Source organism: Cyprinodon tularosa, unplaced genomic scaffold, assembly GCF_016077235.1.
Source record: "Cyprinodon tularosa strain WSP-4 unplaced genomic scaffold, ASM1607723v1 ctg98, whole genome shotgun sequence".
NCBI classification, from domain to species: Eukaryota; Metazoa; Chordata; class Actinopteri; order Cyprinodontiformes; family Cyprinodontidae; genus Cyprinodon; species Cyprinodon tularosa.
Window position 1 is genome coordinate 3,032,338 of NW_024039762.1, and position 27,677 is coordinate 3,060,014.

General features: G+C 37.9%; 1 protein-coding gene and 1 long non-coding RNA gene across 5 annotated transcripts; one reads left to right on the forward strand and one right to left on the reverse strand.

Annotated features, from left to right (window-relative positions):
- Window positions 1-1,836: 1,836 nt before the first annotated feature.
- Window positions 1,837-8,719, reverse strand: LOC119777041. Its single transcript, XR_005279867.1, has 4 exons — window positions 8,667-8,719; window positions 6,868-6,933; window positions 6,470-6,555; window positions 1,837-2,755 (listed from the first exon to the last, which is right to left on the reverse strand). It is a non-coding gene; the product is annotated as an uncharacterized LOC119777041 (long non-coding RNA).
- A 39-nt stretch (window positions 8,720-8,758) lies between these two features.
- azi2 (5-azacytidine induced 2) lies at window positions 8,759-27,308 on the forward strand. Of its 4 annotated transcripts, none has more exons than XM_038275883.1 (8): window positions 8,759-8,918; window positions 11,258-11,511; window positions 13,619-13,735; window positions 13,935-14,040; window positions 14,664-14,797; window positions 16,510-16,574; window positions 21,013-21,137; window positions 24,315-27,308. In XM_038275883.1, exons 2-8 carry the CDS (start codon window positions 11,293-11,295, stop codon window positions 24,755-24,757), a joined length of 1,209 nt encoding a protein of 402 aa, XP_038131811.1. In that variant the 5' UTR covers window positions 8,759-8,918; window positions 11,258-11,292; the 3' UTR covers window positions 24,758-27,308. The 4 variants fall into 4 exon arrangements, with proteins under 4 accessions (XP_038131811.1, XP_038131812.1, XP_038131814.1 ...); XM_038275884.1 differs by having other exon boundaries at window positions 24,318-27,308; XM_038275886.1 differs by having other exon boundaries at window positions 16,510-16,563; window positions 21,008-21,137.
- Window positions 27,309-27,677: the final 369 nt, after the last annotated feature.

Sequence of the window (27,677 nt, forward strand, 5' to 3'; positions counted from 1 at the left end):
GCCTGCAAATTGTCGTAAACTGCCACTAACCTGAAGTTCCATGACAATCTACACTGCCGCATATTGACGAAAATCCCACTTTTCATGCAGTGACACCTAATCAAATATAGCAAGTTTGACTTCGTATAGCCCCAATAAATTGGCATGGTTCTTGTAGGTATCAACCATCCGATATGCCGATATTTTAAAACTCATGTAGCCGATAACCGATATCGATACCGATGTTAAAGATGGACAAAAATAAGTAGTCATTGAAAATAGCAGTTTTGTTATCCATTTAATTTATCCATTTTTTACTTTTTTTATTGTTTAGCCCAAAATACCATTTATGAATTTACAAGCCTGTAAAACCCACAGTCTAGATTTCTGTAATTTTGGTCCACGGGACATGAGAAACCACCTCAACAGAGCTTTGCCCTTGTGAAGGGTCAGCTACCCGTCCAGGTAACTAAACAAGCGTATTTACCTCTTTCACCAACCGGTTAGTTCATAGCATAACATCTTTAATGGCCTCTACCAGGCGCCACGGAACGATTTAAAATACAACTTTTTGAATAAATTAGAAAAAATTTCACTTAAAGCATTTCATAAATGTAAGTATTGATTTGCTGTAATGGTCCCTGTCAGGGACTCCCTGCTGACATATATTGGCCCTTTTTATGACAACTACAGCACACAAGTTGCCTTTTGTCTGTTAAACATTTAATTTAAAAGCAAACATAAGGCCAAATTATCAAAGAAAATTTAACAATAATGTTAATAAGGTTCTATTCATTTAAAGGGGGGTAGATTAAGCTGCATTTTCAATTTCTGTGTTTAATGACAGACATCTTGGACTTAAAAAAATAACCAGAAAATGTGTAAAATTTTCTGCAAATAACTGTATTTGTCCTTCATCTGAAAAGGGAATAACAATATCTGTCATTTAAATAAGAGTTTTTAACCTTGAAATAGAATTATTACATATTATGCACTTTTTTTCATATTTTACATTTAAATTTTTGTTAATATATAACTTGTCATATATACCTAATAACTTAAAGATATTCTGGAATCCTGGGTTTTATATCAGTGGCTTTAAAATTGTTATTTATTTGATACCAATGTGACATTGCTGCCTATGGACTGCAGAAGATTGTTAAACGTCAGCATCGGACATTGTTAGCTGTTGGCGGCTCCATGCGACGTATAAGGTACTCTTTACCCAACCTGAGCACCTGCCCTTAAAAATCTCTGAGCACAGCACTGACGGTATTAGAATTGTGCATGGTATGTATTTCAGGTGTTATTATAATACATACTTTTAACTTTTAGCTGATACTCCCCATGCCCCTGAATCAGAGCACTAATCTTTCTTTTTTACTATATCTTTGGTGTCATTTTTTTTTATGTTCCTACTTGCTTTTTTTTACGTAGATTAAAGACAAAATTAAATGTGGGAGCACAACAGGACACTGTTTTGGAAAAATATGTTTAATATATTTCACACAAAGAGGACCGAACAGTGGCATCTATAAATCTACTAGAAATATGCAACAGCATTTGTGTTTTATTAGCTACAGTATCACAACCATACAGTATGACAAAAGGAAACAAGTATCACAATTAAGTTTTCAGATGAATCTTAATATGCTGAAGCCCTCTTTGAAATAAGTTACTGAGTGAAGATCAGTAAAAAACAACATTTTTGGATAAAACAAATTAACATTTCATTTTCAATAAATAGGTGTAGCTGTAGGATTTTCTTGCAGGTACTGAATTTTCTCTTGCTTCTCCTGTATGGTTCTGAAAACATTACGGCAAAACGTAGAAGTACAAAAAAAAAAACAGGTAATGTGAGGCTATGACTAAGCCTCTCCTATCCTGTCTGCATAGACCAGCATTGTAGTCACAATGTGACCAGTAGTGAGAACATTTGCACCGTGGACATTGAGCTCCTTTCTGTATTAGTTTGCCCTTTCTTCTCCCTTGTGAATTTCCTCTGATTATTCCTAGGACCAAAATTAAATATGCTGATAATGTTATCCATAAAGTTTTACACCGTCAAAGTTGTACACAAATAGTACTAATCGGCTCTTGCTCCAAATGACCCAAATTTCATAATGGGAGACTTTAATCACTGTAATTGGAGAGAGTCATTTAGCAGTTTCCCGCAATATTTTAATTGCCCATTAAGGGGAAGTAAGACCCTGGATGTCTGTTATGGATCTTTAAAAATAATTCCTATAAAGTAACTGGGAAATAACTATTGGGGGGGAGTGTTAGATCCCCATGCTATTTCTTTGAACCCAGCATATAGGTCGTTGTAGAAGAGAGAAAAACTATGTTCATGTGTCACCCAGGATGATGTGAGGTGCTACAGGGATGTTTGGAATGTACAAACTGCTCTGTCTTCATAGAACCTCAAACCCTCCACAGATATTGACAAATTAACCCATGTCATTTTTTTTTATATCTTATTCTGTTAAGATGGTGAAGTTGTATCTCTAACTGTATAACAAAATAATCCAACATAAATGAAGGAGGATTAGAAATGTAACAAGACTGAGCGAAATATAAGCTCCAACTCTGACTAACTCGGTTCCAAAATAAAGAAACATAAAATTAAAAATTAAAACATCACAAACTTCAAAAAGTTTAACTGATCATGCATTCAGTTCTGTTCCATCAGGGCCTCCTCAGTTGCTGCATTCACAAAACAGAAGTTGTCAATGATAGAGATTTCTGGGACCTCTTCTACGTCTGCCTGACCTTCCTGCAGAATAGATTTTAAAAAAAATAATATAGGCAACATGGAGCATTCACACTGTATACATCATGCCTCAGCACATAAAATAATGAGGTCACCCCTACAACCATAATGCTAACGTGCAAAGCATCAGCAGTGTGGATCTATTTGCATAGGTCTCCAAGTGTCTGAGAGCCTCTATATGTTCCAACCTTTGGATAACTAGAGTTAAGGCCAAAGTTTTGAGACTAAGTTTTTTTATTTTTTTGACAACCTTTCATATCTATAATATGTTGTGGTCACAGATGATTCTATAATATATTAAAGCCTATTAATGCATATTTCTGATGTTTCAGAGACTTAAACTGAGAAATAGCTCAAGGTTTATATAGCCATTTTTCCATTAAAGTTAATTTGAATTTTAAGCAAACGTTTCAAGTTTAAAAAGAGAAAATTCGAATTTGACGTGTTTCTTTCTGGTTTGAACAGAATTAACCAAGCACGGCAAAGGCGTCTTACGTCGTCCATATTACATTGTCAGGTTTGTAGAGGCTGCAATCTAGCACAGACCAAAGAAGGAAAGTTTTAATGAATGTATTGCTATTGAGCAACTTGTTCTTACGTTAACATGTTAGTGTTAGGAATGCAGTTTGTCTGGGTTGTGTTTTTATGTTTTCTCCCTCCACCACCAGGTGGCGCCCTGTTCTCATCGGTCCTCCCACACACCTGCGGCTGGTTGGCTCATCACTGAGGACTATTTGAGCCATGGACTGTCACTACCTCGGCGCCAGAGTGTTTGCCAGTTTTGGGTACTCTTGCCAAGCTGAGTTTTGTTGAGTCTAACTGAGTCTTTGTTTTTTGCTGAGCCTAACCTATTTTTGTCTTTGCCTTTCTGCAGGAAGCCTTCCTGCAAGCTGGATGTTTGGCCTTCTCCCCCTGGAAGGATTATTTGAGTCCCACACTGAGCAGGGGATTAACCTCCACAAGTTCCGTTCAAGTCCTCCTGGATTCCCAAGTGACAGTCCGCTCAATAGCTCCTCAGGGTCAAACCAAGTCTATACCTGTCCGCCCTCCAACAAGTCTCTACCTCTGGATAAACCCTCACCGACTGGATCATGACAGTTAGATAGTAAGGGTGATGTTGCTTCCAGCCATGTTTATACGGATAATAGGACCATTCAAGAAGACACCAACAGCAGAAAAAGCGGAATAGTCATGTAAGTAAAAGTTTGCAACGTTAGAGCGGATTCTAAAAAAGTGTGTCCATCCCCCTTTTTCTGCATCAACCGTTTTTCCCAAAAGCCAAAAACCAACCTTAATGGAGCATAAACATTTCTTTTTGTGAATTTTAGGGAGTTTATTGAGATTTAGCAGTTTCCATCAAGCTTATCTGATGCAATACTTTAAATTGTGCATTAGAAAAAGCTGAGGCAAACGTGCCTTATATGGGCCTTAAGGTGACAATGGGTGTTTCATGTGATTTGGATCTGGGGAGTTACCTTAGCATGAATCCAAAATATTAATGTGCTGATTCTGATAAAAAATAATAATAATCAATCAAAAGCAAAATCCCACCCAGCTGCACCTAAATCACTGGGCATAGATGGTCTAGAATATTTTATTGCCTCTCTTTTATTTAAGTTTCATACTCATCAACAAGGTCGCAGGGGCAGCAGTCTCAGTAAAGACTCTGCAGACACCTCCTCCAGCTTTGCTGCGGGAAGCCCTAGGCGCTATGTCTCTTGGCTACAATGCCAGCCAAGAGACATAGTCCCTCCAGCATGTCCTGGCTTGTCCCCTGGGCCTCCTTCCAGTTGGACGTGCCTGGAACACCTGCCCAGGGAGGCGTCCAGGGGGCATCTGAAAAATACTGACTCCTTTCAAAATGGAGAAGAAGCAGCTCTACTCAACGCCCCTCCAGAATGACTGAGCTCCTCTATCACTAAGGTAGTGGACAGCCACCCTCGAGGGAAAGCTCATTTCAGCCGATTGTATCAGGGATCTCGTTCTTTCCGTTATGATCCAGATTTCATGACCATATGTGAGGTTAGGGACATAGACCGAGTTTTGCCTTTTTGCTCAGCTCTCTTCAACAAGACAGAGTGGTGGATCATCCACATTATAGCAACAGTCAAGTCATACCAATCCGTCAATCGATCCCCCGCTGTATTCTCCCCTGGCCCATGAACAGGACCCAGAGATACTTAAACTCCTCCACTTGAGGCAGGAACTCTCCTCCAACCTGAAGGGGACATGCCACCTTTTTCTGGTTGCTACACACTTGGCTGCCAACCTTCCATGTGCATGCTGTATGTCTTGGGAGGAGGGAGCAAGCAGAAACATGTCGTCCACAAAAAGCAGGGATGAGATGTACTGGTCCCCGAACCAGACCCCCCCCAGTTCTTCAGCCACGTCTAGAGACTGTCCAATAGGGTTATGAGCAGGGCCGGTGACAGAGCGCAGCTCTGGCAGAGTCCAACATGTACCGTGAACAGGTCCAACTTAATGCCAGTATTGCAGACCAGTCTCCTGCTCCTTTTGTACAGCCCGGATGGACCCTAGTAAAGGGCCCTAAACTCCACATTCCTGAAGCTCAACCCACAAGGCACCACTAGGGACCCATTCTAGGGTCCCACTAGGGACCAATAACTTCTTCAGGTCCACAAAGCACTTCCCATGTAACCTCAGAGGACCCTGTGTAGGGTGTAGAGCTGGTCCACTGTTCCAAAGCCAGGACAAAACCCATACTGGTCCTCCCGAAGCTGGAATTTAACCATCAGCCGGGCTCTCCTCTCCAGCACCCTAGCATAGGCTTTACTGGGGAAGCTGAAAATGCTATTTAAGTTTTTTAGGCAAAATTTGTCAGTGGGCCTACTCCGAGAGACAAGACGGCTCCCAAATACAAGACATGTAGTAGCATGATGGTATCCTTCTCTCGTTCCTTTTCCATACTTTCCCAGACAGTTTGCAGGAGGCTCACTGCATGTACTTCCTGCAGCATTTGCCTGTTTCGAACATGGCTCTAGAGGAGAATAATTTTGCTTCCCTCCCTGACACCAGGCCAGGGTGGTGTCAAGCAGCAAATTCTCCAACTCACAGTGTCTGGATAGACAATTATTTTAAGCATTGCTTTACTTTGCAACAACCAACTGCTCTTCAAATTCTTTTTAGAATGAGCGGCTTGTGCCTTGTTAACAAAGGGAGGGACAAGCCAATTTGTTAAAATTCATTACAATAATTGTTACTCATTTTGATGGTAAAGCATGAATGAGATACTGAGAGGTTTAGCCATGATAAATAGCTTAGCTGTTATACAGTTAAGACTGAACAGCAGTTAAGCAGCTCCTGTGACAACCACATACTATATTTATGCGATTAGATTTCTACAAACATGCTGTTTTGGAGTTAGGGATGCAAATCAGTGTACCTTTGAAATTCTAAGGGCTGGTCCAGCCTGAATAGCTCTTGCCTTGCTAAACGGGGAATTTAATAATAACATTCTGTGAAAGGAAAACAATATTAGATAACATGGACCTTGCTTAGTGGCCCATATCCTGAAAGCAGCAAGATCAGCAGAAAATAATCTTATTAAAAACACACAATAAGATGTCAACTTTTAATTCCTGTAAAGGTTATGTGATTAGGAATAAAAACTTAATCAGGATATTATAACTATCTCCATCACAGCTGAGTCATTGTTCATGCTTAACTATGTATTTGCATTCCTTGAATGAAACCTACCAATGCATTGCTGGAGGGAATCTTTTTTGGAAACCAGTCAAGCATCTCCTCTATGTCTTTCAGAAGGGACTCAGCCTCTGACAACACTGCAATAACAATGGTACAGGAATCTTACGCTCATGGCGAACCCTATCAGAGTAAGCATTTGAAGAAAAACACTTCATTTGTTTTGCAGTGCATCATGTGTAGTGTCATATTATAATGAAAAATCAACAGGCATTACTCTACTTTTGAAAAGAATGCAAAAAAATGTGTGTATTTGTCAGTGTCATTTTTTTAGGGCAGTCTAGGCTGGGCAGTGACAGTCAAGAACAGGTTTGAGAGAAGGTAAAAGCAACAGAGACCAAGAATGTCAATCATGGTGGAATGAGTTTACCCATCTGATAAGTTCAACTTACATTGCTGTGTCTTTGAGATGCAAGTATTCAGTTCCTCTTCCATTCTGCTGTCATTGACCTTTGCAGCTTCATTCAGAGCAAAATATCAATATCAGTCAATATTATTTGTCTCACTCTGTTCCTTAAGCAAAACTTTTTTTTTTATGTTAATGATGAAGAACTGCGACATCTTACAAACCAAAGGGGAGCAGAGCAGAATAATAAATCATAGAACCAAGTCTATAACTACTAAAGATAGACTGACATTTTGGCAAGCTAATGTTTTTGGCCTATATTAGTATTTTTCATCGTCTGAAAATCATGTCTTCACTCATTTATTCAGCACATGTCTCTAGATCATGTGAAGCACGCTCGCTCCATTTCCTATCCATTGATGATGTTTTGTTTGATTGATTATCAAATGTTTATTTTTCTTTTAATTGAGACTTGTGTAAATGTATTATTTCTGTTTCATTTTTATCATACAAATGCCAGTAGGAACAGCAAAAACGGCTTTAAAAATCGGGCACCCAAAATAAGCAGCACATATTGGAGTCTAAATAAACGGTATCAGCTTATAAAAACCTGTATCGGTCACTCTCTTAGTTACCATCAATGCAATTAAAACACATTTTGTTATTTCTATCTACGTATACAATCACAAATAACTATTTGTCTTTAGATTTGATCGGACTGCATCTTGTTAAAATGTGCAAATAAATTTTTTTCACTTCTATGCTGACTTACAAAATAAAGTATGTTATAGTTTTAATTTTAGATAAACTGAACAGTACATTTGGTTATAGTCGATTAATAGCTGTGTTATGTGACGGACTGAGAGCAGCTTAAAAAAACAATCCTATAGTAATCCTGAGCACAATTAAACAGGTAAGGTAATTGCATTTTTGTTAAAGAATGCATTGTTTGATTTAGGCTTTGATTCAGTGAAACAGTGGGCAGCACTGTTTTTGCTTAATTTCATCATATCCCTACTCTGGCAAGAAAGCAGTACATGATTTTATACATATTTTAGCCAATGAAAATCTGAAAAGTATGCTGTGGATTTGAATTCAGTCTATTGTACTTGCCACACATCGGGCCCTCTGACCTCCAACAGCAGGAAAGATGGGGGAAGAGTTTTACATAAGGACATGATTTAGAAAAAAACTTTTACAATTATTTTATGATGGACTGTGGCATTGAAATTATGAAATAATTATATAAATATGTAAAAAAACGTAGCATCTTACCAGAAAAAAACAAAAAAAAGATTTTTATTTCTTATCTTTACCTTTTACGGAGCCCGTCTGGTGACATATACAGAAAAAAAAAAATTACTTTTAATACTCCATCTGTAATAGAGTGACTATAGGACCTGTTTGATTTAACACAACTCAACTCGGCATCAGTTTGGTAATAAGTGTATATAATAAATAAGTTGCACTTTGAATGGGTTCAATGCATTTTAAAACAGTTAACTTTACACTTTCATATATATATCCCTCAATTTATTTCTTTACAGGCGCACTTTTGGCCCTCTATACTACTACATTTGTGGTGGTAAACAAGTCTAAAGTTTATGCAAAAGATAATTATTTTGGAAAAGAAAAGATTTGAAATTGAGAACTTTATGCTAGCATCACTTTTTAACAATGCTATAGTTTAGCTTGATGCTGGCAGCTCGCCAATATATCTCTTTACGTTGTTTTAAAGCCAGAAACATGCCTTTAGATTATATTTATATAATCTAAAGACATGAATATACATGTAAAGATTTAACAGCAATTGTTTTTTTAGGGGGGGATTTAAAACAAACTCACCCACAATACTTGAGAGACAGCAAGTTCAATCCCAATACTTTTAAATACTGCTTTTATTTTGAAAGGACGCTATCAGCGGTGACTCCCGGAAGTTTTTGTTTCCTCACCTGTCAGTTCGGAATATGCACTTGCGAGTGTTAAATCAGCCTCGTCTCTTTTGTTTTCTCTCATTGCCTGGTCTCCTTTTTTTGAGCATCAATGGTAGCTCTATGTGACCAGCTGATATTTAACTAAGGAGGATAGCATCTAACGGTCAGTGCAATTCGACAGTGTTTAGATAAAAGGCTCTTTTTTATTCACCTAGCCAAACAAGGTTTTAGCAGATCTTAGCTAGCTGATATCAAAAGATTGGTGTCGTTCATTAGAGAGAAATGTGGCCTATTCGTCAGAGTCATCGTATAAAGGTGTTATATTGTACAGTATTGTGTTTTTGGAGAGCTGTCTGTGTTGTAATGTGTTTATTTCTTTGAAAGTGATGGTTGAACCAAGGCTAACACAGGGGTTAGCAACAGTTATCGAGTTGCATTGATTGTTTATATCAAAATAAGGCAGTTGCTCGTTCCCTTTGTTGTGTAATGTCTCTTTTTTTAATTTAATATTTCCCGTTAGCTCCTCTGTCTCATTAAAGGAAGTCTGTAAAAAAAAAAAAATGACAGTCCATTTCTCGTCACGGATCAGTAACATTTACTTTCGTTTTCTCTGCTCGTGGGGTTAGCTTTCTGTTGATAACCTCCGAGTTGGATAAAAAATGAAGCGGAATGTTTTGCTTTCAACTTTTTTTGGGCTGTGATATCCTGTTCATTAATCACGCTGACACTTATGTCTGGATTAACTTGTATCTTTATTTGATAAAACTTGGACCATTTATGTTTGCTGCATCATGCAAGGTGACATCATCCACTGACAGCTTCAGTCTGTCTGCTGCGATCTGAGGAAGAAACCTGCTTTGGATCTTTAGAAAACATCTAGAAAGCCTCTATAGGTAGATCAAACCCCACGGGGGATATTTTTTTTTTCTTTTGTAGAGAAACCCCCTCAGTGATAGCCAGTGGTGTCAAAAGTACACACATTTTTTTACTTAAGTAGAAGTATAGATACTGCAGTTTAAAAACACTCTGTTGTACACTAAGTTGCAGTATCAAATTTACCTCTTTACTAAAGTAAAAGTGAAAAAGTATGTGCTCCAAAAACTATTTAAAGTATAAAAGTATAAAGTAACCTTTAAAAAAAACAGCCAGATTTCACTATATGAATTGAAAACTCAATTTTTCAACTATTTCTAAAAATTCTTTGAGATAGTGCAAAGGATGAGGGAGGTCTTATTGGTCTCCATCTCCCGATACGCTCTCGCCTGTGTCCGACCCTTTCAGACATTTCGACATCTTTTTCTGAATCCGACATTGTAGCATGGCATAGACCAGGGGTGCTAAAGTCCAGTCCTCAAGAGCTCCCATCCTGTAACTTTTAGATGCATCTCTTCTCTAGCACACCTGAATCTAAAACCTAATTTTCCTCATTTAGTTCATCAGAAGCGTGGTAACGAGCCGCTCATTTGATTCAGGTTTGTTAAAAATATTTGCATCAAAAAGTTGCAGGATTGTAGCTATCAAGGACTGGACTTGCGCACCCCTGGCATAGACAATTCGTGTTTGCAGTTTGAAGAACACCTGCTTGCTTCTGATGATTCCCTTTAGCTCACCGATGAGTGTTTGCATTATATGAGTCATCTAATTACACTAGTTTTCACTAAAATGTGGATGGTGCCAATGATCTGCATTGGATGGCGCACATGACATGAAATAAATATTTATAAACATTAAACCAAAGCTAAGAGTAACGAGTAACGTTTGTTTTAAAAATGTAAGGAATAGAAAGTACAGATAATTGTGTGAAAATGTAATGAGTAGAAGTCAGAAGTAGGAGGAAAAATAAGTAATGGAGTAAAGTATAGATACCTGAAAAGTGTACTTAAGAACAGTAACAAAGTATTTGTACTTCGTTACTTGACACCTCTGATGTTGGTGCTGTTCTGCTACAAAACTGTCTTTAGTATCCTTTTATTTTGCAAACCGAACATATAGATTCATAAGAAATGTACCACTCAAACAGCCAGCGATTTAGATTGGCCTCAACAGCTAATATCTATTATCATTAGGACAATTGTTGAACATTTGTTTTTCTTTTCTATGATTGCATTAAAACAAAGCATTCACACTTTGTTTGATCTGTTATTACATGCAAACAGCTTCTTTTGACTAAAATAATTCAGTATCACACAGACATAACACATACGATCTAATGCATATGAAAACAGATGCTAAACAAATTTCGTAAAGTTACTAAAAAGGTGAAAAAAATGAAATTATTGATTTTCTATTTACTTCAGTTTTTCTGCTGGATTTAAAAATACAACTTTGATCAAATAACGTGTGGAACTGTTCCTCTTTTTGTGTGTTTTAGTACTTAAAAATGTCTAAACCAGCAGAGCAGAGCTTAAAGAAAACAAGAAATTTGTATTAGCCAACAGAAGCATGAACTCTAGATATTTTACAATGCAGTTAAACTAAAACTATTCTTGCCATCTCTCCCAGGTCCTTCCCTCCAAGGATTAGGCCTCTGTCAAGACATGGAGCCTTTGACAGTAGACGATGACATTTGTATCCTCAAACACGAGACAGCCTACACCCCTGCAGGAGAGAGCCCTGTGTCCGTGTGTGCTGGTGATGAGTCTGTCGCCTCTCATTTCGCCTTGGTCACAGCTTACGAGGACATAAAGAAGAGGCTCAGAGACACGGAGCGGGAAAACACTTTCCTAAAGAAAAGGGTGAAGCAATTAGAGGAAAAGGTAGGAATGGAAAGAGAAAGAATGGGAATTGTGGCAGGTTTAGATGTTGCATAATATTTTCATTAATAATAAATATGTTAACATTAATATCACACAACCTAAAATAATTTGAGACTAAACAGCATTTATATCTACTGACAAGACCAAATGTTATTTTTCATACATTTTGTTCATTAGTTCAGGAAGTCTTGGTTTATTTAATTAGTATTTTACTGGATAAGACAAAAAGTAACTCAGAGTTGGAAAGCAGAATTAAAATTATATATGATTAATACATTTTTTTCCCTTCATTTTTTCCCTTTTGTAACAACTAAAAGTCCTAGAAACTGCTTATTACATTCAAAGATTGATTTTCTTTCCCTATCTACTTTATAAAATTGCTCAAACTCAGTCATAAATAATCAGGTATGTCTGTGAACATAAATGTTCAAGTGTAGTCTCACCTTTTTTAGTCTCTAAAACGTTTACTTCCAGGACGTCCTTGTGTTAAACCCCTTTCATCTCGATCTTACCAGCCTTGCTCGCTTGTTTGTTGAAGAAGTAAAACTCCACAACATGATAATGTTCCCACAATATTTTACCACAGGGACTTTGTGATCATGATGTGGTTCCGCCTTTGTCTGCCACAACAATAGTGTTTTACATGTCGGCCTGAAAGTTAAGCTTTGCTCTTGTCTGAGCAGAGTACGTTTCTCTACATTTGTTTTGCCCTCTTCTTACACTTTTGCAGACTTTTTGCAGGACATATCATGTCTTTTTTTTCTTCCACAAGATCAGATTTGTGTGGCGTGCGATTAACAGTTATCCGCTCCAAGTACCGTGGATGGGCCACTGGCCGTCTTCTGTGATTCATGGTTTCCTTGCCTGACCTGTCAGTTCAAGCAGACACCCATGTCTCTCTAGCTGCGTCATACTTATTTCAGTCTTGGACAACTGATATAGCCAAGCTCTGTAAGATTCTGAAGACTTTGTAGGTTTATAAAACCTAGGCCTGCATTAAGCCTCTCCATAAACATATCTCTAAACGCTGATTTATACTCAGAAACCAGGTTGTCTGCATGTGTGTGTCACAGTTAACGCAAATGTGACCCCGGCCCTTCCGCAGGCACTCTACTACACCTCTCCAAAATTGTAGGTGACTGCAGACAGCGCAGCAGACAGGAGGCATCTGATTGGTCCCTGCTCTTTTTTTGCCCTCATCTCTCTGTTGTCACAAAAACTTGTCCCCACTTCCTCACCGCCTCGGCCATATCTAGACCCATAGCTAGTTTGTGATTGTCCCTCTTGCATTGTGGCGTGGAATAACACAGCCCAGACCACGCTTCAAAATTGGGCATAAAACAAAAATATGGGCGACAAGCTCACTGCGACACACTTCTGCGGGAGTATAACCAGCCCTTAACACATCAAGCATGTTCCTTAGTCTTTACAATAATTTAATCCTTTTTCTCCCAAAAATGCACTTGGACTTGGTTTATAAAAAGAAATCCTTTAAATATATCTGGTTGTGATTTGCATTTCCCCAACGTTAACATAAAAGGCACGTAACAGGGATGGCATAACCCTTAATGGTTACAATTTTGCTCAAAAAGAGAGATTTCAACCACAATCAATGTCATCTCAAAGGATTACTAAAGATTAGAAACTAAGAAGCATGTAGAACAAAACACAGGCAGCAGTACAAAATTTAAACACACATGGTTTAACTCTAACATAAAGCATGTGCTTGTCCTCTGCAGGATCTCTCCTATCGGTGGTAGAGTAAAGCCACAGTACCAAAAACAGCCGCAAACATATTCAGAAGTTTGTCAAACATAGACCAGAACATTAGAAGTCATTGACATTTATACCACAGATAGTGAGATGTGACGTGTTAATGTCGAGACAGCTCTTATAAAGCCTGTGTGAATGAGAATAAAACATGGTGAAAGATTTGCTTAGGACTAGCATATGCCATTTGGAAAAGAGGAAATGAATAGAGCGTGGGTTTTACTACAGGCAAATGGTTTCATTAAAACCTCAGGAACTACTATCAGTTGTGAAGTAGAGGTTAATAAGTCTCCCTTCCCCAAGAACGTATTTTATTTAATTTCCTATTTCGTTGTAGCTCTTCAGGCCAGAGGCTCCACCATCCGAGGGTCCCCATTACGTTAACAAGGCCTTCAGTGCTTACAGAGGAATCTACATTGAGAAGGAGGACTTACAGATGGAGCTCAATAAACTGGTTGGTTTTCTTTTTTAATTAAAACTTTCACAAATTAGCTTTACATTTATATTGTTGTACAAAGAAAATTAACAATTATTACTTCATATATTTGTTGGATTATTTTTCTCTTACTTCTGATATGTGTGTCTGAACAGTGAGAACAGAAGTTTATATATTGGACCACAATGCTGATAATTTGATGCGTTTTCTGTATCAGAAAAAGGAGAAGAGCGAGAGTGAGAAGCTGCTGACGGAGCAGCTCCAAGCCAAAGAGTTAGAGCTGCTTCAGCTGAGGACAGAGATGGAGACCACCCAAGGTACAGGTAGAGCACACAGGCCTGCTTTCTACTCCACTCAGCTGAAGAAAACTGCAGTCAACTCTCGACTTGTTTCACACGCCGAAAAAACAAATATGTGCACTATTTAAGTCTGCGTGCCTTTGAAAATTCACTTATATGAGGCACACAAAGGTATGTAAAGTCAACTTGAGAGGATATAATGCAATTCTGCCCTGAATTTAACTTTTTTTTTCGAGAGGGTCAAGGGCAAGACAAATGTCAGCGAATGATATAGCCATCAGAACTGCCCTTTTTGCAGAACTCCCTCCTAGTGGAAACTGTGTTGAAATTACTCTGTGCACTTTTTTAAAGTACTTAAAAGTAAACACTTTTATTACACTTGAAAAGTGTTTGTTTTCTTCCAGTCAGATGGAAAATATCACAAATATTACAAGTATAAAATGTAATGCATGTAACTGCTGCTTTAAAACTACTTTAGACTCGACATTTTGATTGAGATTTTTTTAAGTTTAATCCCTTGTAGACATACTAATCCCTCAGTATTCTTCATTGTGCAATGATTATGAAGTACATAAACGTACCACAACTTTTAAAATCTTAAAACACTTTTCGTTTAGTGACATCCGATCTGTTGTTCTTCTTTTCAGTGATGAAGAGTCTGAATAGCCCTCAGGACTGCTGGCAGGTGGAGAGAGTCGACACTGAGCTGCAGATCCGCAAGCTGAAGGAAGATCTAGAGAGGGTGATGCTAGAGAACAGCCGACTGCTGGAGAGAAGCACGGTGAGGGGAGGCAGAGGTAACCTGACAACAGCCAGATGCATGTCTCGCTCCGCCTAGCTCCACTCACATACATCTGGGAACCCGCTCATTGAAAGTGATTTCCCCAACCGAATTTATGGTCTGTCCAATCAGGACGCAGGGTGGGTGTGTCCTGGAGTGGAGAAGCGACCGTGAGATTCCAACAACAATGGCGGCTCGCGTTGAGGAAGCAAGCGTTAGCATTGATGCTGCTATTTCTTCTGTGTTGTCCAATCTATCTGATATTGTTTCATTAAAAGAACATCAGAGAACGGCTTTGAAGGCTTTTGTTGGTGGAAACGATGTTTTCGCCCTTCTCCCGACTGGATTTGGCAAGAGCTTGATCTACCAAATGGCTCCTCCTCTCACAGCGTCACAGGTTAGCTTCGGTTTGAGTGGTTGAAATAGCACGTCAATAAAGATGACAGACAAGTGGCTTATCCAATCATATGCAAGGAGTTTTGATAAGGCCCAGCCTTCAGTAAAGGCAATTCCTATGGCGGGTTCCCAGATGTATGTGAGTGGAGCTAGGCGGAGCTAGACATGCATCTGGCTGTTGTCAGGTTAAGGCAGAGGAGGGAGGTACAGGAGCAAAGAGGAGGTGGAAGTATAACAAAGAAAGTAAATCCTGCAATTAAACAAAATAAAAGTAGCTCTAAAGGATGTGTGGCATTGGAGGAGAAAGATTGGATGTGATTTAAAAGAGTTCAATGCTGAAAATAAGGACTAAAGAAGTAGAAGATCTAGACTGAAACATGGCTTAAGTTGGACAATTAATATTATGCTAAACGTAACACTTATACTTTTAGTACTTTTACCAGACCATGATTCTGAGCTGCTGTTTCAGTAGCAGAATAAAGAATCAAACGTTTCTGTCGTAATAGAGCTAAACAGTTTAGGTCTGCCTCAGTGTGTGGTATCTGCCATCCAGAGACTTTACAAAACATGGTATTCTGTTTTCTTCTATATTATGTGGCTTAAGGGCAGATTATACTTATGCAACCGCACACATCAAATGTCGCTTGGGTGTGGTCACAAACCAGTTTTGCTGGTATGCTTCTGGACCATCGGTCTGGAATTTCTAGGGACACGCAGCAGTTTTCCGTCAAAGCGCAAGAGGGAGCCTATTCAAGAACGCACCAGAACTTCGGCGTCCCCGGCGACGGGAGTGTTTATCTTCCAAAAAAATAATGGCGCATCTGCAAGATATTACAGTCAAGGAGATGCATCTGTGTTGCTAGACATCAAAGAGGAACAGGTTCTGTTAATGGAGTTGGAAAAAAGACCGATTAACCTTTCGCCTTAATTGTTCCTCGGTTTTTAAAAATGGCGCGCCCCGGCACCGAATCGAGAAGGACGACCACACAGACAGCCGCAAAGGCATACCAAGGACCAGTAAGAGCTGCTTTTTGTCTGTGCACTTCCACTTGAGGTCTGCGTGGGTTTGCGACAATCCGACCTGTAGTCAGGATTTTTTTTAGGTGTGTGGCGATGGTTGCAGAACCTCTGCGCGGGGGGGGTTGGTCGCACAGAGACAGATATGACGGTTGCAGAGGCTATGCGTCAGAAGCAGAAATTGGCCTTTATTTTATTTTCCTTCTTTGTTTTCCATAAGCTGCATTAACCACTGAATTCCCCCGCTGCTCAATCAATAAAGTGTTCTTATCTTCTGTAACCATAAACCTTTGTTTCAGGAGGAATCACAGGGCCTTAATGGACCAGACTTGAACCAGACATGTGATGGAAAACATAGCGCAAGGTAGGGTATTTTTTTCTTATCACCAGAGAAAGTATGCTGTAAAACATATATTAACATAATTTTAAAGTATGAAATAAGAATTGCATAAAGAATTATATAAAGTGCTTTGAACGTTTTTTTTTTTTTCTCAAACCATTGAAATGTTTGCATAGGTATGTATTTATTGTGGATTTCATTTAATAAACAAACAGGAAGTTTTTTTTTTCTCCATTTAATTCCATTTATAAAACTCTGCATCAGTGACTATCTGTTAAAATATTTCATACTTGTGAAGTGAAGGCAAAAAGATATACATGGTTCTTAGACTGCTGTGTATATGTATTCACCCAAACTTTTGAATCACCTGTTGTAACAGTTATTTCTACATCTGAAGAGAAAAATATCTTCTTCACAAAAGAGCGGAAGCTCAGACTGAATAATGTTTTGACTTTGACCTCTCACTGCTAATGAAATGCTTCACCATGATCCTCCTACCACTGTGTCGCACCCTGTGAATAGTGAGTTTAGGGTGATACTTAAGGTTAACCTTCCACCACCTAATTTTTTTGCATGTAAGCGAAAAGTTTGAAAAATATTCAGTCTGCTTTACAACTATGTGCTATTTTGTGTGGTTTCGTCACAAAACAAAACAGTAATATACACTGATCTCTGTTGTTACCATTGCCGAATGTCATAAAGTTGCATAATTCTAGTTGAATATTAACATTGGATCTTTTCAGAAGGTTTTTTTTTTGTTTTGAGAGTTGATTCTGCTTAAAAAAGAAAGATATATTCTGGTCAAGGTGCCGCTGGATTAGATGTATGTCAACTCTAAATCCACATCCTCCCCGAGTATTGTTCAAATAGTTGGTCAGTTTTAAGCTTTAAAGGAAAATTCCGGTTTTTAACACTTTTAGCCCCTTTTCTGTAGTGTCCAGGATGAAATCGAATGATCGACACCAAAATTTTGACGATTGGTCCTGTCTCGGCTATTTGGCTCATGCAGAATCCCCCCCTGGCAGCTTCAGAATGGCTTTCATAGTGCATGTCCGATAATGTCCTTAAAACAACCTTATACGTTCTTTTTTTAAAATATGCTACTCACCGGGTCGTCAGCGCTGTTCAATGACGTTCCAAAAAAAATTTCGTGAAGAAAAACCGTTCCTGTCTTGTTTTATTTAGCATTTTGTAAATCCCAGAACTATTTTTTCCGATACATCACAACCGCTTATAAACTTCCGCTTCCCGTTCGAATCTGAAGCGTTGCACACTCCAGACCACTAGTTGGCGACAATGTTTGTACCGTCAAACTCAAAGTCCAATATGTCCTCCTCAAGAATCCACCTTTCGTATTCCATTTTCAGAGTTTTTTAAAGTGTTTAACAGAGACGTTAGCACCTCCACGTCGGAGTACACAGAGTGAAGCAGAAACACTTGGGCCTTGCGAAAAGACTACAACTAAGCGTAAACAGGCCCCATTTCCGTTTCCGGTGGCGGAGGGATATTGACTATTCCAACAGAGCTCAATGGGATTTACAAAATGCTAAATAAAACAAGACAGGAACGTTTTTTCTTTACGAAACTTGTTTTTGAACGTCATTGAACAGCGTTGACGACTCGGTGAGTAGCACATTAAAAAAAAGAACGTTTAAGGTTGTTTTAAGGACATTATCGGACATGCACTATGAAAGCCATTCTGAAGCAGCCAGGGGGGGATTCTGCATGAGCCAAATAGCAGAGACAGGACCAATCGTCAAAATTTTGGTGTCGATCATTCGATTTCATCCTGGACACTACAGAAAAGGGGCTAAAAGTGTTAAAAACCGGAATTTTCCTTTAAACTTTATATAGTGCAACATAGTTTTGTAGAAAATAGGATTTTCTTAGCTTTCTTTTTCCTACCTGTGTTAAAAGTGTCAACTTAGGTGAACTGGATTGTTTTAGCATTAATAAAATCTCCCCTGCTCATCTTTCAGATGCCATGCAAACTCTGTTGCTCAACTCCTAAAGAATATCTGGAATGAAATTTAAATTGTTGCTGTGTAGAATATGTATGGTTTACTGTCTTTTTGATAAAATACCAGATAGATCCTTTTGTATACATGTATTGGGAGATAAAAAGTAATTAACATTAACCATTAATGCAGTACCCTTCATAAGCTCTGCCATCAGCATGGAGTGTACTTGTCCTGTTTGGCCACTAGAGGATGGTGTAGCGTAATTCTGCATTTCATCTCATTCTGCAAAGCAGGCTGTTATTCATTTCGGCATTAAAGAAATGTAGTATTTCAGCACATAATAGCCTACATGTTTCTCCAACCTTTGGTTTTATTGTCTATATTAGCTTTGAATCCCCAATTTTATGTCCTCCGTTTTTTCTCACATGCTGGATCCAGAAAATGTGGAGATTTGGTTTCCAGAAGCGACAAAAAATGGCTAAAAATTTTCAGTTGAACTATGTTGAAAAGCTTATGATGAAAAAAATTACACAATTTCCTCCCTAATTGAGGGAAAACACCCATATTGTTTATTTTGAACAAATTGTAGCCTAATTGGGCTATTATATTATGAATTAAACAAAAACACAATTCTCTGCTTTAAGAATTGCTTCCAACCATTTTTTTTATTTTTTTAAAGAAAATAAAATAAAAAAATAAAAATAATTTTCAGTTCATATTCAAATTTTTTATTAAAAAAGGCCAAATATAATTATACCCATGGAAAGGTGCAATGTATCATAACCACCAGGCTACTTTATAGCATTTATTTATTTTTTGCTTTTTTGATCATTTTGCTCCCTGTTGATAACGATCAGAGGGAATTCAGCTCCGCTATTATTATTGTTTTTTTTTAACTAATATGTTTCTTTGATGTTTAAAGTTATAACTTTGAAATAAGAGGTGACAAGATGGTGATAATCAAAAGGGAAGAGACCAGCTGAAGTGTTCATTGCAGGCATGCAGCAAATCTAGCACTCCTCACACCTTCTTAAGATTGACAACCTTTCATAATGTTCCTAGTTGTCATTTTCAAAACAACTGAGCATTTTATTGTTCTTGAAAATGTTTCAACTCTTTCAGTTTCAGGGTTAAGTTTTGACTCAGCAGTGCTCTCAGGATGATACGTTGTCACTTTTCGTCTATTTAATAAAGATAACGCACACTTTCTTTTTGGTTGATTACTTTAGATGGCTTCTGTTATTTCACTCTAATATTGTCTTTATGTCTAAAAATCGCCCATTGTGACATGATGTAGGACAGCTGAGTGTCCTCTGAGCTACAGCAAGTCTTTAATACCGTAAGTTATTATATGTTTCTATGTATCTGTAAGGACTGTTTTATGTACAAGGCAACCTCATTGTTGAGAGACTCTTAAAAAAGCACATCTAAATCATCTTTTAAAAATAAGAAAATGCTTTGATTTCATCTCACCGCTCAAAGCGCTCAAAGAAACAAGAAACCCCGATTTTTCTTTCTTAACAGGAATAGGGGGATTAGGGAAAGGTTATTTAGCTAATAAGACCTTTATTTTCACCTTTAGATCTCAAACCAGAAAAAAAACAATTATTTTATATAATATCAGTATAGCTGCATGTATATTTTTCCAAATTTCAACACTAATGTCATTTTTGAAATGGTTATATTATTTAACTAACTCATTGGGAAAGGAGAACAAATAAGGTGAGGACACAAGAAGGATAGGCAGAGGCTTCTTGTAAAGTCTGTGTTACTTTTAAGTCTTAAGTCTAATTTATGCATTATTTTAGAAAAAAATCTAAATTTTTATTTACTTTTAAATACATTTCAATTGGTTAACACCATCTAAAGTTAGTTTAGAAGAGTGGTGGCCTAGTGGTTAGAGCATTGTGCTTGGGTTGTGGAGGTTCTGAGTTCAAGTCCCACTTATTCCCACAGACTGCCACTCTGGGTCCCTGAACAAGACCCTTAACCCTTAAAGATGTTTGAATAATTATGTTAAAAAATTTGACTTCATAAATATCAAACATTAAAAAACATCTTGGTTTTCTTTTAAAGACATCCTAACCGTATTCCTAATTCCTAGTTTTTTTGTTTTATGTGTATGTGAGGAATAGTCTTAGCTCAGAATCTCCAAACTGTAAGTAAAAAACTGAACTGATGCTGGAAGGTACGTAATTATTGCGAGTCCCATTGGTGGCAGAGTCCTTCTGCAGAGATACAGTTATCAATGAGAGGATAGTCAGACAGCAGACTGCATGAGTAATTTAATTTAGGCTTTCTGCACTGCTTTTTTTCTAATCATATTCCTCCTTTTAAGGCCACTTTAAATGCATTATTTTCTATAAATAAGGATCTTTTAATTTGCAAAAAGGTTTTCCTGTTTTTTTTCCTCAGCAAACAGTGAACTAGATGCCTGCTTTGCTCTGGATGTTACTAAAACCAGTGTGTGATTTAACCTGAGCGTCCCATTTGGTCCATAGGGAGAAGAGCATCCAGCAGACGTATACAGCTTTGCGCTCTGAGGTCACCCGTCTCCATTTAGAGCTGAGGCACCAGACAAGCCTGATCGGGAAGCTCAGGCCGCTGATCGGTGAAACAAGACAAGGTGAGCGACTACCCCCTGAAGCAGACTTTTATTCAGACCATTTCATGTTAGATTCTGTTTTTAATGTGATGCACATGTGATCTTCTACATGTCTGCTCCCTGCATTCATTTTGACACCACCTGCAGTGTTGCAGCCTTCCCTCTTAAGAGAGGATTAGCTCAGCCTTTAAACTGAGAATGAAATTAAAGCGTTTAAGGGCCACGGGCGCGACTGAATGGACATCTTTACTGTTCAACTTAAAATTCATCCTGTTTACTATTTTCTCAAACACCCAAAGAGAGGTTTTTTTTAGAGGTTTTAAAAATACCCCAAAAATATGAAAGCCATGATACAAAATAATGATTAGGTTAAATATTAATTCAGATGTTTAGTATTTCATTGTTTAATAATAAAGTAAGCATTAGAAAAGTAGATGATCGGATATTTTAAAGTTTGAGATATTTTGCTCTCACAAAAAAAAAAAATCTAAGAAACCCTGTCAGTGTTGCATCTGTCTTATTTTTGTATTTTTTTTTAAAGGTTTTGCTCGCTGAAAAGCAGGCTGCTTCTTCTTTCAGTTTCTGCAGAGGTGTCATAAGACATGCGATATCCCCTCAAACCACCGAAACACTTTAATACAGGCATTATGAGGTGGTTTGTTCCCCCGTTCCCCTCCTTCCAGGGCCGTGCACGCTGCCTGCTGTCACTACCTCTGTTGTGGCGTGTCAGAAGAGGCCATGAGGTGAAAATTAGAACGAAATTCAGCAGGAAAATAAACCTTGCTCTATTTATTCCACTGAATAATCCTGTGGCTCGGATGAGGCAGGCGGAGTGAAAGAGGCGAAAAAGACAGAAGGGGGAGGAGAGTGTTCTGTGTTATTTATTCACTCATTCTGTGCATGTGTATTCTTCTAATGTTCCTCCTTTGGAATCACTTTTATTCAAATCCTAGACTCAGGAGACCATCTCATGGCAGCATAGCAGGGCAGAGATGGATGGATATATGATGTGTGGATGGAGAGAGGTATGGTAAAATTAATAAAGTAACACAGAGTCTCATTCAAAGCTCAATCTTTGCCTAAGGTGGTGATTTGAAATCAAAGCCGTGGTGCGAGTTTCAGATTAGGATCTGATTTGTGTATGGAAACAGAATTTGTCTTTGTTTATGCAGAGAGGTAGGTCTACTGATGCTTTTTTTAAAGAATGAAATATTTATAGACTCTCTACAGCAGATATTTCACAGTAAATTCTTCAGTATAGTTCCTGATATTGTAATGATTTGCTCTCCCTCATAAATTTATTTCACCTCCTTTTTAATAAAGTCCTACCAGTTACTCCAAAGAAAAATAGTTTAAAGCAAAAAGAGGAAATATTTAATAAATTTTCATTTAAAAATATATACAAAAAGTTACATTTTGACTGTGTCAAATTCTGTGGATACAGCTTAAAGTTTTAGCGATGTTACTATGTTGATGAATTTTGTTTTTTTGTTCTGTATTCAACAAGTAAATAATAGATAGGTGTAAATATGCTTAGACTAATTAAGTCTTTTTAATAATTTGGTCCTAATTCCTTGTTATAAAGTTTGCAACTGCTTACGAGATCATCATAAGCAGATGATGATGATGATAATAATCATAATGATTTTAACGATGATGATTAAAATCACCATCACTGTGATTTTAGTGTGAACTTCCTCAATTTTTGAAAACAGCAGCTTTAAACAGATCAAGAATTGGGTGCAAATGTTTGTTTATTGTGGATTTTCTAAAATCAACACAGGATCAGAGGTTTACATCTGGATACCAATAGAAACATACACCAACAATAATAATTGACCTTGCTTTTAATGGATTTTAGAGAAACTACACTGTTTAGATAGTTATTAATGGTTTATTTCAGATTGATATTTTTAAAACATTCACTGCTGGTTCCTGTTCCAGAACTTGTTGTTAATCTGCTTTACACACGAAGCAGTTTTAATGTGTAGGAGATGCTTTAACTTTTTGAAACGGTAAGTTGAGGCAGATGAGCCTACTTTAAAGTAAAGTTGGAGAATTTTACAAGGATCCGCCTTCTTTGTCGTTCTGTCCACTTTGTACAAAACATGCCATCATTTGCCCCACATCAAATCAGGCTAATGTTGCCATTTCCATCTTTGACAAAGTGTATGCTTGTATTTTACCCATTCTATAGATTTTAGTGTGTGGTAATACAGAAGTTCATTAAGCTAATTCTATGCTAGGTCTAATTTGTGTTGCTCTATATTGATTGTTATTCAACTTAGGGTTCAGTGCCTTGCCACAGGCACATCCTTACCTTTAGAGCCCTGCATGGACGAATCCCTCTTACATTTGCGACTTGATGCAGCCTCACTTTTCTGCTCGCAGTCTGAGATCTGGTGAAGAGCTTTTTAATGGTCCCTCGAACCCGTTTAAGAACAAGAGGTGATAGGTCCTTCCAAGCTGTCGCCCCGAGACTGTGGAATGCGCCACCACTTTACCTGCCCTTGGTGAACTCCATTGATGATTTTAAAAAACAAATAAAAACATTCTTTTTTTAATCAAGCATTTTAGACTCATTTCATTAAGGGCTACTATGACTATTTATTTTTTTTCTACATGTATTTTATATGGTTCTTTTTTGTATTTTATGCCTCATGCTATGATTGTATTTATTTTGCCTATATGAATTTTATATGATCCTGCTTTGTATTCTACCTCATATTGTACAGCACTTGTCTGAGAAAGGTGCTATATATTAAACCTTACTTAATTACTACTTAATTATTTGTGAGGAAAGAAAATCCACAATAATCAAACTCTGAACCTTATTCTTGTTTTATGGGTGTTTTCTATGCTACTATGCAAAAAAATACATTTCAAAGGCCTTATCAAGTTTTATTTAATCATTTTATTATCATTAATTATAGCCATAATATCTGTATGTAAAGGGGTGTATGCCAGTAGTCAATGTTTGTATAGAACAAAAAAAATCCACAAAACATGATGATTAAATCAGAGTGATTGCTTTTCAAAAGAGCTCAGAAAACATAATTGCTTTAGATTTTTGTTTCCATTCATAACGTCGCCACCATCTCTGTGATTTTATGTTCTTAGATGTAAAAAGTATTTTTTCATCCCTAAATCCTTTTTTTTCTCTTACACCCGTATCTCTCCATATCTCTTTGCCTTCAGCAGCTTCGACTGTTCCAGTCCAGTGTCTGGACGACGTGGAAAAGAACAATAACGTCACAGTTATTCGGGCTCCAGTGCCTCGCCCCCCCAGTGCCCCGCCGGTCCCCTCCTGTTCCGGCCGTCCTCTCCCCGCTATTGGTGGCCCAGCAGGCCCCCCTCTGCCAGACAGCCTGAGGGAGGACTGCTGGTACAACGGGCCTTGGCCCTCCCAGAGCTGTCTGGTGGAGGCACTGGTCGGCAGTGAGACCTGCGCCGTTGTGCTGCCTCCGCCCCCCCTGAACCAGGCCTCTCTGGACGACAGCTCACGCTCCTTCCCCAGCCCCCCCAAGCCCACTGATGCCATGTTCTGGGAGGGACACTCGAGTACATCCAACACGTCATCCTCGCTGGGAAACTTCACTCCAATGAGCCCTCCTAATGCTGAGTGGGCCAAGCCGTATTAATTAAACCCATAAGAATTAAGATGATGGAAAACAAAGTACAGACTAAGTCTTTAGCTCGGCCACATAGCTACCACCTTACCTGCCTTAAGCTGATTAACCACTAATCAGTGGTGAACTTGATCGGACCTGCTTCTTGTGGGAACTAAATGAGGCCAAAGGAGGCCTTTTTGAGGTAAGAACTGTTCTCTGCACGCCACATCGGTGAACATATCCAACTTTGTAGAGAAAAGGCTGACCCTTAAAAAAAATCCAACTCATATCTCCATTTGAATGTGTCCTTGTATGCACATGCATTGGTCTGTGCAGGCATGCATACAGGCAGTTTAATTTGAGTGTTTGTTGGTGTAAATGCACATGATTCAATGTGCCTGTGAATGCAAAAAATCGGCGTGTAGGGATCTTCCACTTGCTTTTATCTGTGTATCATGGTGATAAACCCAACGGGGCTCACAGCTGACTCCTCCATACGTCGTGGCCCAGGAGCACGAGAGCCACAACACACCAGTAGAGTTTGAATAACTGTACCTCCACAACGCAATTTCTTTTTTTTTCTTCTTTACATTGGATCAATGTAAATTGCATAAGGTGTGTAGCCCCCGCTTGTCTCATTGTGTTATGAAGGATATGTGTAGGAATATAGGCTTTTGTACAGTGATGGGGACAGATGTACATTTTTGTTCCCAATTTCAGCATTTACCAAATTAAAACTGACCTGTTTGCCTCGAGAAATTGTTTTTATTTAAGGCCTTAGACGTATTTTTAATGATCATGCATACTGCATTTCTGTGGAGATATTACTTATCGAGAGCAAAATACTTAACAAAATGTGTATCCTGCCTGTTGAGATTGAATTCTCAGCCGTACCGTGAACGTAGAGCTCTCATGGGTTATCTACTAATGACCCACATTCCCTGCTCTTCAGTTTTAAAGGGCATATATCATCATTTTTACTTTTTCTTTCAGTTGTGTTCAGGGCTGTTGAATATCTCAAGGCATCAGTTCACTCAGAGCTAAAGTAGTGATGGCAAAACCGCAGCTCAATTTTGAGCAAAGTGATTTACATGGTTTATCCAATGAGATTGAGAAAATAAGGACAAATGTTATGAAATGAATTGGAGACCTATTAAACCAGCACCCTACCCAGGAATTTAAAAGCAGTTGTAAACTCGATCCACTTGTTATTCACTACACACTGTTAGATCACAGCTTGTGACAAAAACTGCAATTCGAAACACTAAATTTATGCAAGTATTAACTTTAATTTGACTTATTCTAAGATGGAATCAGGCTCTGGTTTTGGCTAACCTTGGTATTTTCAAAATAACCCTGCATGAAAGCCTTGCAGTGGTTGTCAAGCACTACCGTTTTCCATATTACTGGTCTGTTTTTCTTTTTCATACAGCAGCCAAAACCTTATCCCAGCTACACAGTTGATGCTAAAGCTAATAACTGTGGCTAAAGATACTTTTTAGACAGAGACAGTGGTCAAATATTTCAATTGATTTGCCAAAATCAACCAACATGTGCTGAAGGAGGGCACAAAATAGAAGATCTACCATCTAGAAAGTATATCCTGACTTTTTGATCAACCTTATACTCATAAATACCAGGCTGTGTTTTCTATTAGGGTCTGGTTGTTTTACTCCCTCTTTTTTTAATCAGGTTTAATTTTTTTTTTTTATTATTGATCATGCATCCTGTTTCCACATATTCCATTTTTTTAACAGAAGATCCCTATGCTCAGCAACAGTGTATAAGACAGGGAGGAGCAGACTTCATCACCCACATGTGTTTCTTAATTAACTTCCAGTTTATTAAAAAAGGCATGAATGTAAAGGCTTTTTTAGTGCGTTTAATTCATTTCATGCTTTGAAAAACACTGAAAAGGCTAAAAGTGGTTTACTTTTCTTACTTTAAACATTTTTAATGCTATAACTTAATGATGATATTTGCCCTTTAACATCTGATAAAAGCTTAGACGAGCTTTGTGAATATTTTGAAAAATAGAAAGTGTATCATTTTAGCACTGTGCTAATGTTAATGTTGCTGTTTAAATTAAAAGACAGGTGTGGAGGTGATTTTTATGGGACAGATGAGATTAAAAAGGTGTACAAATGCTGACATGGGAATACCCAAACCAGAATGTGCATATCTGTATAAATGTAAATGGTGGGCTTCAGTATTTTTGCCATATGTGATTCTGCACTCCATTATTCTTTTTTTTTACTGCTGTTTCCTCCCTGGATACCACTTCTAATTTGATTGATAAAAAAAGGGCACAAATGCCCAAACTGTTAAAAAGATTGCTTTTCTTTGATTTTTTGCAATATTGGTTCCTTAATTTTTAATGAAAAGTTGTTTTACAGCTGTACTTTCATACTTCTGGAAACAATTTGCAAACCAAAATGCAATGTATAGTAGATATTGATTATATTTTAGACTTACCGCACTTCAGACTGTTTGTAAATATAATTAAATAAAGAAGCTGTGTTAGCAGCAGGCACTGGTGAGTTAAGCTGCTACTATGCTGAAGACATCTAAAGACATAAAAGGTGTCCTTTTTTAAATAATGCTTCATGTTTATACCTTTCATTCTGTCAAAGAAATTTCGTTGTATAGAACTGCATCTCTGAGATATTGAATGTATGAAAGCTCAACTCTGCACTCTAGGTGCATGAACCCTACCACACAGTAATACCACATTGTGCAATTTCTACACGTAGCCATTGACAATTTTGCAGCACTCTTACTGTAGTCATGTTCTTACCTCCTTACAAGGAAGTAAATTTCTCAGAAAGATCACAGAAATGTGTATTGCCTTTCTACCACATTTATACATACATTAGGATTTTAAGTGTCAAAACAAAGCACAGAATTGTTGTAAATGAAAAATTATCTATAGTTTTAATTTGTATTCATC

Excerpts from the sequence above, each read along its gene's own strand:
- azi2 (XM_038275883.1), top strand. The coding sequence starts at position 11,293 with ATGGAGCCTTTGACAGTAGACGATGACATTTGTATCCTCAAACACGAG. Across the intron at positions 11,512-13,618 it reads TGAAGCAATTAGAGGAAAAG|CTCTTCAGGCCAGAGGCTCC; the intron begins GTAGGAATGGAA and ends ATTTCGTTGTAG. Across the intron at positions 14,041-14,663 it reads GGAGACCACCCAAGGTACAG|TGATGAAGAGTCTGAATAGC; the intron begins GTAGAGCACACA and ends TCTTCTTTTCAG.